This window comes from Gallinula chloropus (genome assembly GCF_964237585.1).
Source record: "Gallinula chloropus genome assembly, chromosome: 1".
In the NCBI taxonomy this organism is placed as follows: Eukaryota; Metazoa; Chordata; class Aves; order Gruiformes; family Rallidae; genus Gallinula; species Gallinula chloropus.
Window position 1 is genome coordinate 25,845,900 of NC_140085.1, and position 15,949 is coordinate 25,861,848.

General features: G+C 47.1%; 1 protein-coding gene across 1 annotated transcript; it reads right to left on the bottom strand.

The window, feature by feature from the left end:
- Positions 1–4,206: 4,206 nt before the first annotated feature.
- PARP12 (poly(ADP-ribose) polymerase family member 12) lies at positions 4,207–12,129 on the bottom strand (the record flags this gene model as incomplete). Its single annotated transcript, XM_084274247.1, has 8 exons — positions 4,207–4,540; positions 4,990–5,135; positions 6,858–6,988; positions 7,734–7,809; positions 9,018–9,108; positions 10,631–10,751; positions 11,223–11,347; positions 11,817–12,129. The coding sequence occupies 8 exons, from the start codon at positions 12,127–12,129 to the stop codon at positions 4,260–4,262; spliced, it is 1,284 nt and encodes a 427-aa protein (XP_084130373.1). The 3' UTR covers positions 4,207–4,259.
- Positions 12,130–15,949: the final 3,820 nt, after the last annotated feature.

Below are 15,949 nucleotides of genomic sequence, written 5' to 3' on the forward strand. Positions count from 1 at the left end.
ACTAAAGAAATGTAAAGAGGCCATTTTGTTAGTAAGGAATTTGATTTGCTCAGTCAAAAAAATCCAAAGAAAAGGTAAGCAACTTTTTAAGATGAATGCTAGGACTTTCAGTCAAGGAAGTTCTGTAAAGGGGGACGTTGTTTAGTCATGTCTATGAGGTCAGATTGTAGGAGGATCCAAGAGAAAAAAGAATGTGGAGAAGAACCTGCTTGAGCTGAGAGGCAAAATGGTCAGCTGGCCTTCAGGACAGAAGACAGATCAGATGCCACAAAGTGTAGGTTTTTAAAAAAATAACAAAACTGCATTAACTTTCAAAAGGAAAACCAACTGAAAGATGCAAGGGGCTATCTGCAAATGCAGTCAGAAAGAGCCTGCAAGAATCAAGAATCAAAGAGTGTACAAGGTGTTAAAGAAAACAGAGACTGATGTGACTTCTAATGTCTCCTTCAGACCTAGTAAAGGGAAAATCATTTGGGAAAAAAAAATATTAAAAAAATAATTAAGGAGACCAAAGCTGAAGATACAGCCCAAGAAAAATGATTCAGAGAACACGCAGTGAAATAAAGTTTCTCTTTGGGAATGGGTAAACTCACCGCTTCCTCCAGCGGTGGGGGTATCATGTGTAGACACTTCGCAAGTATTTACAGGTTGAGTGGTGGTGCACTGATTAATGTGTCCTCTGACACTGCAGCAAAACATCTGGAAGGGAAATCTAAACTTATTAAGAACAGATGGATAAGAACCAGGTCAGCCTTTTCTATTGCTCCTATTTGTAAGCTAGATGTAAAAATAATCTTGGAAATACAGTTTGAGTTGTTTTGGGAAATAGCGTCTCAGACTCAACATGCCAGACAATAGGCTTCATCAAAAGAAACTGGACTGCAAAAGAACCAGAACAATTTGAAAAAGTTGTTCCCTTGGCAGTAGAAGTCTGATTCCTACAGATCAGCCCCTAGCTGAGGACCTCCACCCTCCCCCAAATCCTCAGGTCCCCCATTATCACCACAGCTACACATTGATGTGGGATCATTATTCCCTCAACCCAGAACAAGACTTGTTAAATAATGCAGTCATTGAGCCCGTCATGCCAAGAACAATATCTGTGTTTTCCTCAGCTGGCACCCATACGGTGGCAGTGCCAGGTTATGGGGCTTGGGTTGGTTTTTAAGAGTTTAAATGCTTTGGAAAATAACCTCCCATTCAGCACGTCCAGTCAAGCATTCAATTTCTACAGTTTAATCATCCTGTAATAATTCTGTCAAAATTGCTAAAAAAGGATTCTTAAAAATGCTGAAAAGTCAAATTTGGCACCAGTAAATGAAAAGAAAGCTTGAAAACACGCTGAGGTGTTATTTAATAGACAGCTTGGAACAGGCGCGGAATATATAAACGACAGCGTTAAAACCGGAGACTCTGGGAAGTCCTGAGAGCACCACAAGAGGATCAATTAGAAGTGCATGACATGGAAAAGATCACTTGAGCTAACACCTTTGTATCTGGGGACTTTTGTGGAGGCAGGTGGCCTCTCAGTACAGGCCTCTCCCTCTGGTCTCCTGCAGCTGCCACGCTCCTAAAAATCCCCTCCCCATCGCCATGCCGATGAAGTGCTGCCACAGCATCTTTTTAACAGGGACCATACTCAAAAGGTGGAGAAGGAATTAGCCAAGATGCCAACTGATCATTTCATCTCATGTTGAAGGCAACCTTACTCCCTTGGGCAGAAGATGTTCAGTGAACCATGAAGGCTTCAACAGAAGCCCACCCCAACACCTTCTGGCAGCCAATGCCATATAAATCAGTTAGGCTACTCATGGCGTTCCTCAGCTCACACCTTTTCCACTGCTATCTTGGCTGTAGATGTTGTCTACCTGGACTCCAGTAAAGCTTTCAACACTGTTCTCCACAGCATCCTCCTGCAGAAACTAGCCGTTCATGGATTAGATGGGTATACTCTTCACTGGGTTAAAAACTGGCTGGATGGCCAGGCCCAGAGAGTTGTGGTGAACAGAGTTAAATCCAGGTGGTGGCAAGTGGTGTTCCCCAGGGCTCGGTTCTGGGTCCAGTCCTGTTTAGCATCTTCATTAATGATCTGGATGAGGGGATTGAGTGCACCCTCAGTAAAATTGCAGATGACATCAAATTGTCTGGGAGTGTTGAGCTGCTGGAAAGCAGGAAGGATCTGCAGAGGGACATGGACAGGCTGGATTGATGGGCAGAGGCCAGCTTTATGGGTTCAACAAGGCCAAGTGCCAGGTCCTGCACTTTGGTCACAATAACCCCAGGCAATGCTACAGGCTTGGGGTGGAGTGGTCGGAGAGCTGCCTGGAGGAGAAAGACCTGGGGGTGTTAGTGGACATGAGCCAGCAGTATGCCCAGCATCCTGGCGTGTATCAGTGTGACCAGCAGGAGTAGGGCAGTGATCGTTCCATTATACTCAGCTCTGGTGAGGCAGCACCTTGAGTACTGTGTTCAGTTTTGGGCCCCTCACTACAGGAAGGACATTTTGATGCTGGAGCACATCCAGAGAAGGGCAACAAAGCTGGTGAAGGATCTGGAGCACAAGTCCTATGAGGAATGGCTGAGGGAGCTCTATATAATATACTTATTAAATTAACAGCTTAAAACGGGCTGTTACTGTTTGTGCAAATATTGCTTACATTCATATTCATGCAAAACACAGGATGTAGAGCTATGACAGTTGGCAAATCCTTGGCAAACAGCTCTCCAAATTAACTGCAGTCTCCAGTGCAGTAAGTGGACTTTCCAGTTTCCAGTAGGGGCATCAGTAGCACAGGAAAACAACTAACTGTTGTACACCACTTTCTGTATGGAGAAAGGTGTGTGGCAGGTAACTTCTTGCCTTCCTTTTCTTTTTTTTTTTTTTAAATTACAATGTATATTCAGGAAAGAGTCAGTTTAAGTGAGTTTAACTTCCTGACTGCACAGAAAGCTCTCTCCTCACCTGTGGCTGACAAGATAAAAAATTTGCAAAAGATGCTAATCTGCAAAAGAACAACCAGTAGCACCCTGCAAAAGAGGTGGGACACGGAAGCGCAGTTAATGTGGCAGCTCAGGGACTCACTGCAGCCAGCAAGCACTAAGGGCACTGATTGTGCCTGGAGATAGCAGGTTTTAGGAAAGCTGATAGATCCAACCACATCCCTACTCCTGGTTCCTCCCACTCCCGGCATGCACAACTAAACCACTTGTGCCTCCTCTGCTGAATTACAACAGCTTATACAGCAAGACTGTTTTAAAACAAACCATTATTTTTTCTTCCCATGCTATCAGTCATCTTGAATGTCATCCACCAAGCTTCAACCACTATGCCATCCAAGCTTTCCCCCATCCATCCCAGCAGAGCACACACCACCAGGACACTTCCAATCACCAGGAGATGTGCCAGGCAGCAGCACAACAACTCAAAACAGCTGCCACCAACTTCAGTCTGCAGGGAGGGAAGGGGGGGTGGCTGTGCCAGCGGTCACCCCTCACAAAGCTCCTTTGCCTCACCACTTGTTGCTGCGAGCCCCAATGGGACAATGCTGTGCTCTGTTACTCAGCTCACCGTGGACTAACTCACTGTTGGTGTCACGGTGTGAAGGTGCTCTAACTTCTGCAGCTGCGATATCCCTGTTTTTCTTGCCCTAAATCCAGTGAGGACAGGGTATCACCAATGGAATGGGAACACCTGACATAGAAGAACAGGGTGAGAAGAGCTGTCAGCAATGCAACCAGGAAATGAAACAAAGTTGGTTGCCAGCTTTAACTGCAAAGCTTCCAGGATGCAGGAGCCTCCTGCCATTTACTGGAAGGACGGACCGTGACTCCCGCCCTGTGCACCATGACACAGGCACTGACACTTTTTCTTCCTGGGTATTCTCCACCAAGTCTCCCTTTGGCACATCAGCACCATCACAGCAGGGATCATCCCTAAGTGACTATATCAGAGGATCAAGTTGATGGTACACTCAGCAGTGCCACTTTCACCAGCAGAAGGTGTCACTGCATCAGTGTACATAAAGGCAGGCAAATCCCCATCCCAGGCAAGAGATAAGGTCAGGGTTAAAGTTCACTTCGTGCTGGCAAAATAATAGCCCCTACCAAAAAACTATGGCCCCAAAACCTTCAGGGGATTGATATCAGTTGGGTGCTTTACAAAATATCCTAAAATTACTACTAAAATTGAACAAGCATTAAAAAAGATGTACTAAAGTGTAATTTATTCTGTATAAATTCAAAGGAGATTCCACCGTTCGTTACAAAATCATACATTGGGTCTCGAGGCTGTACTCCAAGATGTAGGCAGGGTAAATCTGGTGCTTCTCAAAGATGACGAAGATGGAAGGGTCTTTCAGGTCATCCACGCAGCTGTCATACAGTCTGTTTGAATTGCCTGGTCTGGGTGGAGGGCGAAGGTACTTGGGGTCTCCCTGCACAAAGTCTCCAACAAGAACTTGAGCTACAAACATGCTGTAGCGACCACTGTGAGAGGAACAGTAGTTATGAGAATAGCTGGCATCTCTGGCAAAGTAGCTCCCTAGGGACCAGAAAAAGCCACAGGTAAGACAATATGTCAACCAAGGAACAAACATCTGCTATCAGCACTTTGGCAGCCAGCTATTCAACAACCCCAGGTAGCTCTGCACACGTCCCTGCCGGGTCTCCTCATCGGCTGGCTCATTTTAAAGCATCAACAGACTCCAGCCACAACTCACCATCAACCTCCTGGTCCCACCTGTCCAAGAGCTTTGCTGAACAGCAGGTACCTGAGGCAGAGGGGTGGTTTTAGCCCTACCTGAAAGGGAATTGGCTCCTGATGCTGCTTGCAGCAATGCAGATGCACACAGATAGAAGTACCCTAATGGCAGGAGTGTGGACATCAGGGACAGTCACACCTGCAAGTCACCTTGCACCCAACCACCGGCCTGGCCAGGGTCTGCAGCCTGTACTGCTGTGGCCCCTCAACTCACACTTCTGCACTTGTACCTTTTCCATACATTGTCCCATGAGTCCCACAGATCCTCCAGTCAAAGTTCTGCTCACAGATGGCAGGCATGTGGGACGGACTTGTCCCATGGAACAGGAGCCGCTCATCCACACATTTATTGAGCTTCTTCATCTGCTCCTTTTGCCTGGGGGGGACAAAACGAAAACCCAACCCTGGTTCAAATGAGGTCAGTTTTCCAACTCAACGCCTACTTTTGGGTCATGAAGGAACAGTGACACAAACCACTCAGTGGGGCTACGGACTGCTTTTCACTTCTGTCAGTACCCTGCTGAACAGCTGGCTCCTTCCAGCAAAACCAAACATTCTCAGCATTGCTGTGGACTGCGTCACCCACAACTCCATACCACATGAGAGAGCAAAGTGACAAACATCTCTCGACTGGGATGTGGTCAGTTCCAGGTTATGTAAATCCTGAATGCATAAATATGGTTATAAAACTGAGCTGTATGAAGCCACAGTGAAGATTGCATAATCTCTGCCCCAATCTGTACCACATGAAAGTTTGCTTTTTTTGTTTGGGTTTTTTTTTAAATCCCATGTGGAAGAGACCAAGAAACAGAATAAATCTGAGATACCACAGCTCAGTCATGGTGCAAGAAAATAACTTTCTTTTGTCTCTTTTTCAGTAACCCCACATATAAAGAACCCCACATACAACCTGGTAAGTTATGTGAGAGCACAAAGACAACCTCACCAACCTGAACACTGAGCCCCAGCCTCTCCCAGGGCTGCCCCAGGGGACGAGGGGACACCCAGAGCCATGAGCAATGGAAATATTCTGGAGCAGCTCACGGACAGAAGTGGGCTACTGCCTACAGGAGTGTGGGACTCGTTATTGGACAGCAGGTAAGAGCATTTGGGAACAGCATGGGTCTTGTCATGGGATGATTAACAGAGGAGCTGTAGGTGAGAGCAGGGAGGGAGCAAGTGATCTGAAGATGAAAAAACAAAGAAAAATAAATGGATAATGGGGTAAAAAGAACTGGTTGTGTATAAAGAGGCAACTGGATGCTCAGTAGCCTTGTCTGGCCACACCCTATTCCTGATCAATGCAAACTGCCCTATCTTCTCATTACATTCCATTTTTAACTCTCACCTGGGTGATAGACTCTCCAAGTCTGTGTGCATATGGGGGTCTGGGAGCAGCAGCTGGAGTGAGACCTTAGATCACAGGAACTTCATGTCTCACAGCACCAGTAACTGCACCAAGTGAGGGGCTGTGTGTCCATATGGGAACACTAGCCAATATCACACTGGACATCCAGTGAGGAGGGTACCTGGCCTGGGACTCAGGTATCGGAGCAGTCATAAGTCCGGGCCAGATGCTGAAGAGATGAGAAGGTCTGAGCTTCCTTGCTAGAGGGATCAGGAAGTCTAGCCCAAGGACTAGTCTGAGGACACCAGGAAGTCTGTTGAGATCCACATGTGTGTGTCTATGCAGAATGTAACTAGAAGTTGGTCTGAGTGTCTCAGACCAGCTCCTAGAGGGTCCCATACATATACGTATGTTCCAGTAACAGGCTCTCATCCCAATCAGCCAGAGGAAGGGAACAGGATGAGGCTCTTGGGGCTGTTTATGGCTGCGTGAGTGCTGTGTTGTCTTTGTTGGATTTTGTGGGCAGCAGTGTGCATATTCATATATTTTGTGTCCATGTGTGTGCTTGTGCCTGTGCACCTCCTAGGAACACATGCTGAACCTTGCTACCAGCTGCCCCAGGCACACAGACATGCGGCAGTCTCATCTCCGCGGGGCTGCTGGATTTGGCAGCTCCTGAGGCAGACTGGAGGATCAGAAAACACCAGCCTTCAGCTACCATAAAGGTAATGAAATAAAATAGATACAGACCACTGAAAAACTTGCCAAAGTGTTGGGTTCTGGATCCTCTGCAGTTGTTGGATGCAGTAATTTTTCATCGTCTTCTCAAACAGACTCTTAATGTTTCCATATTCATGGGAAGTGCAGCTGAGCTGTACCAACTGAAAATTTTAAAAACAACAAAAATAAGGTATTACTGATAGTAACAATTCCCAGGTCCTTCCAAAGGACCCAACAACCTCAGAGGAAAAAACCCTGCCATTAAAATCACAAGCTTCTCCTGTCTCTCCGGTTAACCCCCTTCTCCCTACCTTCACCCTCACCCCCCACATGGAATCACAGGCATTGACTGAGGGAAATGAATGCAACTCCACACGAGCTTCCTTTCATGGACACACCTCCACATTTAGGTTATTTTTACTTCAGAGTAACCTAAAGATGAAATGCAGAGCAGTATTCAGGCTGGAGAAATGTGAATATCAGTTTCATCTTAATTTGGCTCCTTCTAGTTTCTTCCCTACAGGGCTAAGCCTTAGTTTTGCCACAACCAGTAACATTTTGCTTCAAATCCACAGAGGAAACACTACAACACCCCCTTAAAATGCAAGGCATTCAGTTTATTGGAGGATCAGGTGCCCTGGTGGGAATGCAAAGGACAGGTCAAACCAATAATGGCCAAAGGGCGTTTCTTATCTTATGGTATATGTAGGGGGTCTCACAGAGCCTCCCAGGAGACACAGGTCTATTCTAAATATGAAACTGACAGCTTTGTTTCACCTCATAGTTGCCTACTTTATAAGACATGTTTAAAAGCTGGGAAAACCTCAAGTACCTTAGATCATGTTCTCTGAGAAGTCAGTACAGGACTGAGCACTCCCTCCCCATTGGAGAGCTGGAAACACCTACCTTGAACCCAATATCAGGCAGTGCAGATTTGTCCCAGTGTGGAGGACAGGCAGAACCTGATAGGGCCACGTTTTGGCTGCAGAAGAGCAAAAGGAGCAAGTCAGTCCTTGATACTCCTAAGCAAATCCCCTTTCCAGAGGATCCAGCCACTGGCTCTATGGCAGCCTTCGGGTATCCCTGGATTTTTGTTTTACTTGCCACATAAACCTTTCTCCAGGCTAGATTTCCATACACATCTAGTGGCACTAATGCATCTCTTGGCAGGTGAAGACACTGGTTGGAGAGCTTCAAATGAGAAGTAACATGCTCCTAGCCAGGTGGTTTACACAACTGCTGCAAATAGCCCTCCAAGCAGGCTGGTCTAGGGAAACTGGAGTGTGAACCCTCTCCCTCCATGTGGCTACTCATCTCTAAATCACTGGCCACACATGGTCTGTCCCCAGGACCAAGCCTGTCAGGAGGCTATGGGTGGGTAGCTGTGCCCTGCAGGCACTACTGCACCAGTCATTGATGAACATGTTCCAGCACTAACGCCCTCCTGGCATGCATGCTTTAACCCAGGCAGTAGAAGCCTTAGTATCCATTCAGCTGGTGTTCTTTGTGAATCGACCCACACTTGGTTGAATCAACCCTTAAGCTGGGTTTTTAAGGGTCCTTAAATTGGACCTTTGGTTTCAAAAGCAGTTGGCGAGTTTCTGAAGCAAAGGTGGCTATTTAAGCAGGGGCACAACTAACTTTTACAGCGGATGTGCTCAAATTCTATCAAGCTGAACTTCCTTTAAAAAAGTCGTAAGATTTGGGTATCTTAAATAACTGCACCCAGTTCACTTCATTTAGAGGGATTCGCTTCTGTGCTTTGTTTTAGCCTCAGCTTCCCAGGGGATGGCATCTATCTGCTCCATACTTCTTAGGACTGTCAGTCCTTTGCTCCAACTCTGTGCACTGTTTATTTAGCATTTTTGGGACATAAATCAAGGAATAAAAATTCCTGGCATAGTAGTGGCAGCCCTGTGTGGCCTTGCTCTCACAGAGAGAATAAATCTACCTAGGAGTTTCTCACAGCTGCCAGGGGCTGCCACCAAACATCCCCCCAGCACACTTCACAGAAGTGCTGTATAATTAGCAAAGACTGTCACTGTGGAATTTGCCCTTAAGCCAGTCCACAAAAAGTTTCTAGAAATTAATTTAAGAAATCAAAAATCAAATGCTATACAGGTAGGAGGAACTTATTTGCAGAAAGGTGCTATCATCTAGAGACATGATTAAAAAAAGAATGTGTATTACCTTCTGTCTTGTCCACCTTGAGAGTTCAGAAACTTTGGCCGTCGGACAACTTCTCTTTCAGTTTTATACCTTAAATTTGTTTGGACCATGGCTTATAAAGAAAAACACATTGTCTCAATAATTAAGTAATTCATTGTCCAGGGATTCACATTTATGTGATTAGAAAAAATGAAAACAAGAGGTAGCCCTGGATACCGCAGGTGGTGCTCCCTCTACCACACTAACCCCACTCCATACTTTGAAACCGTTCCCACTTCATAGAATCACGGAATGTGTTAGGCTGGAAGGGAGGTTTAAAGGCCATCTAGCCCAACCCCCTGCAGTAAACAGGGACACCTTTAACTTGATCATGCTGCTCAGTGCTTCATCAAGCCTGACCTTGAATGTCTCCAGGGATGGGGCCTCCACCACCTCTCTGGGCAACCTGTTGCAGTGACTCACCACCCTCAAAGTAAAGAATTTCTTCCTATTGTCTAATATAAACCTACTCTGCTCTAGTTTAAAACCATTGCCCCTCATCCTATCACTACAAACAGCCCCTCCCAGCTTTCCTGTAGGCCTCTTCAGGTACTGGGAAGTTGCAGTAAGGTCCCCGCAGAGGAGCCTTCTCTTCTCCACAGTGAACAAGCCCAACTCTCTCAGCCTGTCTTCATAGGAGAGGTGTTCCAGCCCATAGGAGAGGAGCCCTCTAATCATCCTTGTGGCCTTCCTCTGGACCCATTCCAAGAGGTCCGTGACGTTCTTGTGCTGAGGATGTGATTGGCCTTCTGGGCTACAAATGCTCGTTGTTGGAGATCAGCATCATCAATCACCGTCTAGCAGAGGTTGAGAAGCTCAAAGACAACCAACAACTGACTGCACCTGTACATGCATTCACATCATCATCGGGCCTTACAGCAGGGAAGAGTTTTCAATAGGATGGAGGCCATAAATCTAGCCTTCCCAGCAGAGTGAGATCATTACATGGTGCTAAGAGGAAAGTCTGGTCCTGTAACAATATCACAGGGTGCATGCTGTGCGACATGGCTAATTATCCATTGTTTCCTCCCTTAAATACCACTCTCTCTATTCATGCCAGGAAACAGATTTAAAGTTTGGAAAGCTAATAGGAACTTTAAGGCGGGTACATAAATTAGAAACAGAAAAGCATTTCTCATTCTTCCATTCTCTCTCTACACAACCAGCCTTAAATCTTCCTTTGCTGTGCTGTGTGCTTTCTGATCCCCATAAGTAGCTTGCAAGATGTCTACTGTGGGCTCACCTTTCACCATTTGACTTTTCAGTGTTTTTCTCTCTCATTTCTTCTCTTTAGTTGTGTAAAACCCAAATGCATAAGGCAAATAGCACAAAGTGTTTACTCTCAGCTCTTACTCTGACTATACAATACTGTCAGAGATGGCTTTTTTTGACTACAGATGCGCAAGTCTAGAAGCTCAAGCAGGGCATCTCGAAACTGCAATGTATATACTGGTCAAGTTCCACTTGGAGAAAACTTACAGGAGGAAAAAGGCCTGCTCAAAGAAACCCAGCCATGGGGTGAAAACCCCACGTGAGGGAAGCTACCTTAGAGTCAACTACACCCTGTGATGAATTCAAAACAAGGAGATACTTACCTTCAAAGTTTAACTCATACATCTGAGATCCAGCTGTGAAGAACACAGTGCCTTTTGGGTCACTGAAAAATTCCCTCTCTATATCTGCAGATGTTAGCGTGGCAGAGTAGTGACCTCGATGCTATAGAAAGAACAGGGAAATTACACTGGCTAGAAACCAGTCTTTGGTTCAGGTGACACTGTGGGGAAGTAGCAGCATTTTCCCAGGTCCCTATCACAGGATGCCATTTTGAACTAAGTCCCTAAGGCTCCAAGCATTTTGTTCCTCAGTGATGGAGGGGTATCCCACAACAGTTGCTTGTAACAACTGCAACAGAGCAGCCTTCAGCCTGTGTGGTCAGCTTCAGCCCAAAGACATCCACCATCTCCAGAAAAAGCACTGACTTTCCAAGCCAACCTTTTAAGTGCTTTCATAGTGTAGCAGTACTGCTCTGAGGGACAATTAATAAGACAAGTCCACCAGGGCATCAGAGCAGCACCGCAAGGGCACCCCAAGGCATGTGTGAATGCACCAGCTGCAGAACAACATGCCCTAAGTAACTGTCCAAAAATGTCTTAACAAGAACTTTTGGCATCAACAGATGGATCTCACCTCTTCCCCATACTCAATCCACTGCCCAAATTCATCCAGCCAATACCAAGCGTACTCCATTTCAGAAGCAGACAGGTGAGTCAGAAGATACCACAGGTGCAGAGGTGGTTGCTGCTTGCTCAGCCCTGACATCAGAAGAGAAATCCAGATTAAAGTGTGGGTCTTTTCCAAAGCTGCCAAAACCATGTCATCTCCCTGGTCTGGTCAGAAATCTAATCACTCCTCAGAAAAGGACACCCCTCCTGTTGGACAGTGCATGTTTGACCCAGAACCAATGATGTTCATCAGAAACTGATGTTTGTATGTTTATGAGGCATGGTAAGCAGCATAGAAACGACCCTGACCTCTGTGGCTTGGACTCCAGTCACAGTTTTCACTAAAACATATCTTTCTAAAATACACGTTGGAAGAAAATACAACATGACTCAATAAACTCAGTTTGTTATGTGAAGTCCAAGGGTGCCACCTGGCTAACAGGAGAAAGAGTTGTCTTCTAGGCTTTGCCTGATCAGCTGCAGGAGTCAGAATGCCTTCAGAGGGCACTGCTAGCATCACCCTTCCTTCAGTGTTTGGGAAAGCAAAGCTGTCACTCACAGGTGCTGTACCTGGAGCAGGTGCTCAGGTGCTGGCAATGCGGGGGCTGCAGGGGTGGCATTTCCAGGCTAAACAGACCCAGAACTCTCATTCTTTCCTCATACAAGAGCTCCTCTAGTCCCCTCATCATCCTCACAGCCCTCCAGTAGCTCCTGTCTTTCTTGAACTGGGGACCCCAGAACTGGACACAGAAATCTAGACGTGGCTTCACCAGGGCAGAGTAGAGGGGAAGTATGATCTCACATAACCTGCTGGCCATGCTCTTTTTAAGGCTCCCCAGGTACCACTGGCCTTCTGAGACACAGGGGCACATTGCTGGCTCATGGTGAGCTTGTTGTCATCCACCAGGACTCACAGGCCCTTCTCTGCAAAGCTGCTTCTCAGCAGGTTAGCCCCTACCATGTACTGGTGCTGGGATTGTTCCTCCTACACTTGCCTTGGTTGAACTTCGTTTGGTTCCTCTCTGTCCAATTCTCTAGTCTGTCAGGATCACACTGGATGGCAGCACAGCCTTCTGGCCTGTCAGCCACTCCTCCCAGTTTTGTATCATCAGCAAATTTGCTGAGGGTGCACTTCAATTCATTATGTTGAATAAGACCAGACCAAGCACTGACCCTTGGGACATACCACTAGCTACGGGCCTTCAACTAGACTCCATGTCACTTATCCACAGCAGGACACAGCTGAGCCCATCAATCAAGCTGGTGGCAACTCTAAGAAAGCTTCCCAGCAGTGGGAAGTGAGGAAAAAATGTGTGAGAAACAGCCCTGCAAACAGCCATATCAGTGAAGAAGCAGGAGAGAGGTGGTCCAGGTGCTGGAGCAGAGATTCCTCTCCAGCCCATAGAGAAGACCATGGTGAAGCTGACTGCCCTCACTTCAACTTGTGGAGCAGATATCTACACTGCAGCCCTGAAGGACCCCATGCTGCAGCACATGGACATGCCCTGAAGAAAGCTGTACTCCATGAAGAAAAGCCTATGCCAGAGCAAGCTTATCCCAAAGGACAGCAGCATGTAGGAAGGAGCCATGATGGAGCATGGGAAATTTCAGAGGACGATGGAGTAGCAGAGGACTGCTCATTTCACATCCCCGCCCGCCCCGTGTTGCTTGGGCTGGATGGGGAGGGGGGTGGGGAAGACAGGGGCCAAGGGGGAGTTGTAAGAGGCAGGAATGAAGGAAGGAAGTTGAGTCTGGAAGAAGGTGGGATGGTGGTTTTGCCCCAGCTGAGAGCTGAGCACCACACAGTCACTTGTTCTTTAAAAGGAAGAAGGGGGAGGGGGGGAAGTTAGGGGTGGGGGAAGGAGGGGTCTAACTTTCAGTTTTGTTTCTCACCATCCAAATATATTTTAATTGTCAATAAATTAAGTTTCCCCAAGCCAAGTCTGTTTTGCCTAGGATGATCGTTGGTAAGCTGGTAACTTTATCACAACTCCCTCGTCCTGCCATGGAGAGGGAGCAAGAAAGCAGCTGGGTAGGCACGGGGCAGCTAGCCAAGGCCAAATTCCTTGGAGGGGGAGAATTAAAAAAAAATAAATCACTTCCTATCAAAGTCTCTGCTCTATCCCAGAAACACAGCACCTACAAAGAGAAGCAGCTGAAACATGTACTCACCAAAAACTCAAATTCAGAGGACCTTACTTCACTTGCCACTGTGCTTCAGTTTCCTTTGAATGTCCCAGTTTTGGACCCAGACAACATTTTTCTATGCCTCCCATCGCTCTGCTGCTCCTACAACATTACCCTATTGTGGAGCATGTATGTGTCACCAAGAGCTACCCACCTGCCTGCCGTGGCATTTGCAATGGTCTGTGGCCGAGCTCCTCAGATCTATCTGCATGAAGAATTTGAACACAGCACTCAAAGAAACTGGAAGTCATCTGGTTCTGACACCCTGACACTCCTTCACAGAGCTGGTTACAGTACAAAGGTCTACAAAAAAGTCTTGGCAGCTCTTGGGCTGCCAGAACAAATAGCAAGGAAGGACCCTAGTGTCCTGTGCAGCCACGGCTTGTTCCAGCGCTGTCTTCAGACCATGGTTGCTCTTTGTACACAGTAATACCAACCAGGCCTATTCCTAGAAAAACGGTCCTATTTATTTTTTTCTCAAATCCCATTGCAGAAGACTCATGAGATCCAGTCCTTCAGGAAAGCTTTTTCTGGAGGTGACTACTCCTTCTCTCCGCTCTGCACAGCAGCATGCTGCTGTTGCTGCTGCCACAGCAGAAGACTTTGAACTTTGTGGATATCAAGTGTTGGCTTTGAAGGGGCAGAGGGGAAGCAGGAAAGTGGGGAAGTAGGGTGGGATGATATTTCCAGACAGCTTTTCTCCACTGCTCCCCTCATCCCTGCTCCCCTCTCTTCCCACTGCAGTGATGGATGCCAAGCCCTGCTGAAACCCAGGACTCCTGCTCTTCCCTAATTCATCAGCTTTCCAAAATGTACAGTTGTGCCTCACTTTCACTTTCACTTCTCAGTGATTTCTGCTGTTCTCCACGGGAACAGCCTTATACAGGGGAAATTTTATACGTTAAAAAGCAACCTTGTGGCACCGTTCTCTCACACACTTCCTCCTAATGTGCAAGAAAGGGTGAATTAATGAAGCTATAAACTCGGCTCACGGTATGACTAACGGCAAGCAGCCCTTAAAGCCCAGACCAGAAGCCTCGAAATCCCCAATTTCTTCTACCTCCCCTCCTGCCTTTCCTCCCAGCTCAGCAACACCCCGGGAACGCTGTCAGAGCCCACCACGTGCCGCTTCCCCAGCTCCCCTTCTCACAGTCCTGCCATCAGGCTGCCCAGCCACCACCCCAGGGATCTGATGGCATCAGCCACATGCACATGGGAAAGGTCTCCAGGGTGCAATAAACAGGAAATCAGAAATAAAATACAACTGGCCTGTGAGCGCTCCTGGTGAACTCCCAACTTCATGTCTGTACCTCTCTCTCACCGAGCCTCTCCCAGGGGGACGCCATGGATGCCTCTGCACTAGCGACGGGCTCTTGCGAAATGCAGCGGAGGAGAGTTTCCTTCCGGTTATTGCACCATACGCACGCACGTCGGCCAGGTGTGAGCAGAGCAGCCAGGCACGGCGGGTGGTTTTTAGCAGATCATCAATAAAATGTAAAATCAATATCCTTATGAACCCCAGTGCTCAGCTCCTGTCACTGTGCACCAATGCTTGCCGTGCCCTGATTCCTCCCATCCTTCCAGCAGCCAGGGAAATTCAGGATCTTCTCCTTTCAAGATTCCTGCTGGGAGCAGCTTCTGCTAAACATCGCTCTTTGGAAGCCAAGAGCTGGCGTTGCCTTGCACGGCAAACCCCAAATCTCAATGCAGAAAGCAGGAGCATCTCTCCTGGCACTCTCTGTGTCGGTTACCTTGCTGTTTGGGAAGGGGTCACAGTACCCAGCGCAACATGGAGCAACCCAAACCAGGGGAAGCCAAGCCCAGAGCTCTGCATGGCAGCCTCAGTCAGCCGACGTAGAACTCTTGCACTGCCCCCGTATTTGTTTTGCTGTTATCTCTGGGTCTGAGCCTCCACCCTGTTCTTCCCAGCAGAAAGCAGAGAAGGGTCAGGAGCTTTCGAGCCTGACCTCCAGCCTTGCAGTCTAAAAGGCTGAGAGCATTTCCTAGCAGCGCTCTGAAGCATGAAGCTTAACAACAGGTCAAGTAGTACTAACGACACAGACCTGTTGGGATGCAAACATTCCAATATGCTCCTTTTTCTTGTCGTTACACACATTACATTCAGTTGAACTGCCCAGAACAGATTCAGTTCCCAGTGATCAAGTCAGACCAGATCGGTAGCAGCTAAAGCATTAATGTCCATTTCAGTTTCTGGAAAAACTGCACTCTCAGGGCATTTTATAGACACAGTATTAAACAAAAAAAAGCCACAAATGTTATTGTGGAGTTGAATTGTTTATTCCCCATCTGACCTTTTTTGACTGGTTTTGACCTCTGGCTCTCAGCTCACAGTTGCTCAACTTTTATGCTTCCCTTTGGCTGATGAGATTTTAAGGATCAGGATCTGCAGGTTCAGTTTTGCACACGTGAATTCTCCAGTAAAATACTCCTCTGACCCGAAGCAAAGAGCCTCAGCCAGGGACAAGGTATCAGCTCTAGGAAAAA